Genomic DNA, 3,710 nt, shown 5'->3' with positions numbered 1-3,710 from the left:
TTCAAGACCCATCTTGGCTCTGAGGATGCCCTCTATTACTTTAAGTTCCATCCTCTACAGAGGACTGAGCGGAGCAGAGCAGCTGGACCAGGAGGCTGAGGAAGGGACCTGTACAACAACACTGCTCCCACCTTTGCCTTCTGTAGGTAACAGAGGCTGCCTCCCCTTTGGTCAGCCACAAGCAAATCCACACTCCCTCTTCCCAACTCTGACTCAGGAAAAGAGAGGCATTGGCCAATTAACGAGGGGGAATTTCTCTGTGAGGGCTCTGGAAAAGGAATCCTTCTGACCGTACGTCTTCATACCACACTCTTGTTGTTAACAGTCATCCTTAAAAATTTTTCTGTCATGAAGAAGAAACACCATAACAAGAATAATGGAATCATTATTCATACACCTAAGGGTCTCCACTGTATTCATTTTCATCAACTGGTGGCCACTCATTAACTCTGAAAGTGACCAGGCTACACATGTGTAAGGAGTTAAAATGGTTAAGTGCTGGACTCTAACCAAAAGGTTGGCAGTTCAAACCCACCCAGTGGTGCCTCAGAAGACAGGCCTAGCAATTGTCTTCTGAAAGATCACAGCCTTGAAAACCCTATGGAGCAGTTCTACTCTGCACACATGAAATTGACTCCACTGGCAACTAACAACAACATCAAAATATGTTGTGTTAGTTATCTCGTGCTGCTATGAAAGAAATACTACAAGCAGATGGCTTTAACAAACAGAAGTTTATTCTCTCACAGTCTAGTATGCTAGAAGTCTGAATTCAGGATGCTAGCTCCAGGGGAAGGCTTTCTCTCTCTGTCGGCTCTGGGGGAAGGTCCTTGTCATCAGTCTTCCCCAGTTGAGGAGTTTCTCAGTGCAGGAACCCCGGGTCCAAAGGATGTGCTATTCTCCTGGCTTTTGTTTCTTGGTGGTATGAGGTCTCCCTGTCTCTTTGCTCGCTTCTCTCTTTTATATTTCAAAAGAGATTGACTTAAGACACAACCTAATCTTGAAGATTGAGTCCTGCCTCATTAACATAAGTGCCGCTAATCCCACCTCATTAACATCATAGAGGTAGGATTTACAACACATAGGATAATCACATCAGATCACAAAATGGTGGACAATCATACAATACTGGGACTCATGGACTAGCCAGGTTGACACACATTTTGGGGAGGGAGGACACAATTCAATCCATAACACGTGTGTAAATCGGGATCATTTACAACAGTGATATTTATGTGCTTTGTTTCTTTTTAATAATTTTGTTCTCTAAAAAAGCTAGGGGGAGAAAACAGAAGTTTCAAAATCCTTGGAAGCTTTTATCCATTTGGAAGAAATTTTATATCTCAAAATCACTCTGTGACTTAAATTGCTTCCAAAATATTTTGCCCCCAAATGCCCAGTATTTTTAAAACGAAAAGATCCATTGGTCCATCAAACCACTTTCATGAAAGGTACAGTCTATAATCTTATCTACCTACATCCCAGCAAAACAAGTTTGCCAAATAAGATACAGGACACCAAATCAAATTTGTATTTCAGATAAACAACAGAAAACTTTTTAGTATAACAAGGTCTCAACTATAATATAAATTTGATATAGGAATGTCTCAAAAGTATGCATAAGACATACTTATGCTAAAATACCACTCATTGTTTATCTGCAATTCCAATTTAACTGAGCATCCTGTACTTTCACTTGCTAAATCTGCCAGCCTCAGCCCAAAAGGAAAAATCTGAACCTCTCACAGTCCCCATTACCACTCACCACCCTGATCATCTTCATTCCATTTCTGATTTAAGCCTGGTCTTCAAGAATAAATGGGAATATTATTCAATGGTGAGAAACAAAATTTAAGTTGGTACGGATGAGGATTGAAAAATACAATCCCTGTGGACTAGGTAAATAGGGAACTAGGCAACTTTTATGAAATCTAGATATGCAAACTAGATCATGAACATGCTCATTTTCAAAAGTTTGTACCGTAATTAATGTATATAAACATTGCACAATTGAAATCCAGACGTTTTGAATGCTTAAACCAAAAGAAATAAGGCATTTTACAAATTCTTAAAACCAGTTAAGAGCTAGGGAGACCTGGTTACATTTTATTTTGGTATTTGTATCAATTTGGTGTGATTGCTTAACTTTGGCTCATTCCTTGTCTCTTTCTCTCTCTGTCTGTCTGACTCTCTCTTTCTATGTCTCCACCCTTTTCCTCCTCCCTCCCTCTCTCTTTCTTCCTCTAGTTACCTGAACAAGAATAAACACCTGACGGTTATTGACAAGGATGCATTTGGAGGAGTATACAGTGGACCAACCTTGCTGTGAGTAAGACATAAAGAGAATATGTCTTTTCTTTTTTTTCTTTTGGAAGGGAGAGGAGGATTAAAAAGGGCAGCTGGTGTTCATGGTAGGGAATCTTGTTGTCTTAGATAAAGGCTCCTTCTGATGCTTTTCTGCCCGGCTATTCAGGCTACTCCTTGGAAGAAAGTCCATGTTCTTTGAGACTCAGAAGGCCCTATGCTCCAACATGTCATCCTGATGTCTTATCAGGTAGCCACCTCAGTGTGGACATTCATAGAGGCTCTCTCTTGGAAAAATAAGACACTTTATGTGCAGCCACTACCCCTCTGTCAGTGGAGGCTTGTATGTGGCTGTGATGCTGAACAGGTTTCAGCAGAGCTTCCAGACTAAAGATGCACAAGGAAGAAAGGCTTGGCGATCTGATTCCAAAAATCACCCAGTGAAAACCCTATGGATCACAGTAGTCTGATGTGAAACCGATCATGGGGATGGTACAGAACTGGTCAGTGTTTCATTTAATTGTGCATGGAGTTGCCATGAGTTGGGGGCCAACTAGATCAGAGCAGGATGGAAGACTCCAAGACGAAGATCTAGAAATAAAATGCCATCGACAGATTATCTGACAGGTTTGACCGTGTGAAAACTGGTTTGAGATGTGATGTATGTGGGAAGACTTAGCAAGAGATCCATTCAAACCAAATCATGCGAATAAAAAAGAGAGACAGACACACAGGTCATGAAGAAACAAAAAAGCTATACATGAAAGGAAGTGAACCCGCAACACATATTTGGCCTAGCAGCGAACAGTAGAGTTGTAATAACCAAAATACTGAATGTGGATTTAACAAGTGTGTGTGTCCTAAAACTATTTCAAGAGGGTGAAGGAGTGTCAGGAAGGGAAATGTATGTATGTGTGGGGTGACAAAAGAGAGCTAAATCCTCAGCTTCCATAGTAGAGAGCCAATGGGTGAAATCTAAAACTGATAAATCAAGAAATATTTACAATTATGCAAGGAAATTCCATAAGTTGAAAGTGGTGGCCTCTGGGCCATCAGAAACCAGACTGTGGGGAGGGGCTAGACACAGGCCTGCTGTTTGTGTTATAAAGTTTCCAGTGTACTTTGTGTTTTGAAGTAAGTCCATGTATTATTTTAATAAAAAATAAAATTTAATTTAAAAAGAAAGTGAGGAAAAAAGAGATGTCAGCCTTTGAGAGGCCAGTGGAAGGAAAGAAAGAAATGAGGAAGGAAGAGTCCAGTGTCATCCCTCACATTCCAAGCACAGCTGTTGCCTTAACATGCATTTGTTAATCATGCCTAGCCTTGTGACATTGCTTTCTCATCCTGAACTCTCCTCAAATTCTTCTTACTTTATTTCCCACATTATCTTCTCCCCAGAACTAGAT

The 3,710-nt window shown here is 40.5% G+C and overlaps 1 protein-coding gene across 2 annotated transcripts in view; it reads left to right on the top strand.

The window, feature by feature from the left end:
* The window catches only part of TSHR (thyroid stimulating hormone receptor), a 173,284-nt gene that overhangs the window by 140,686 nt on the left and 28,888 nt on the right, over positions 1-3,710 (top strand). The window contains exons 8-9 of one of the 2 annotated variants that reach the window (XM_004388085.1): positions 2,248-2,325; positions 2,474-2,591. In XM_004388085.1, the coding sequence (XP_004388142.1) occupies positions 2,248-2,325; positions 2,474-2,543 (148 nt within the window). In that variant the 3' untranslated portion in view covers positions 2,544-2,591. Of the gene's footprint in view, positions 1-2,247; positions 2,326-2,473; positions 2,592-3,710 lie in introns of those variants that run through there. The other variant, XM_004388084.1, reaches the window with a different exon arrangement.

The sequence above is a fragment of the Trichechus manatus genome, unplaced genomic scaffold, assembly GCF_000243295.1.
Source record: "Trichechus manatus latirostris isolate Lorelei unplaced genomic scaffold, TriManLat1.0 scaffold00206, whole genome shotgun sequence".
NCBI lineage: Eukaryota > Metazoa > Chordata > Mammalia > Sirenia > Trichechidae > Trichechus > Trichechus manatus.
The sequence above is the reverse complement of the archived record's forward strand: the minus strand, read 5'-3'. Positions and strand labels throughout refer to the sequence as shown.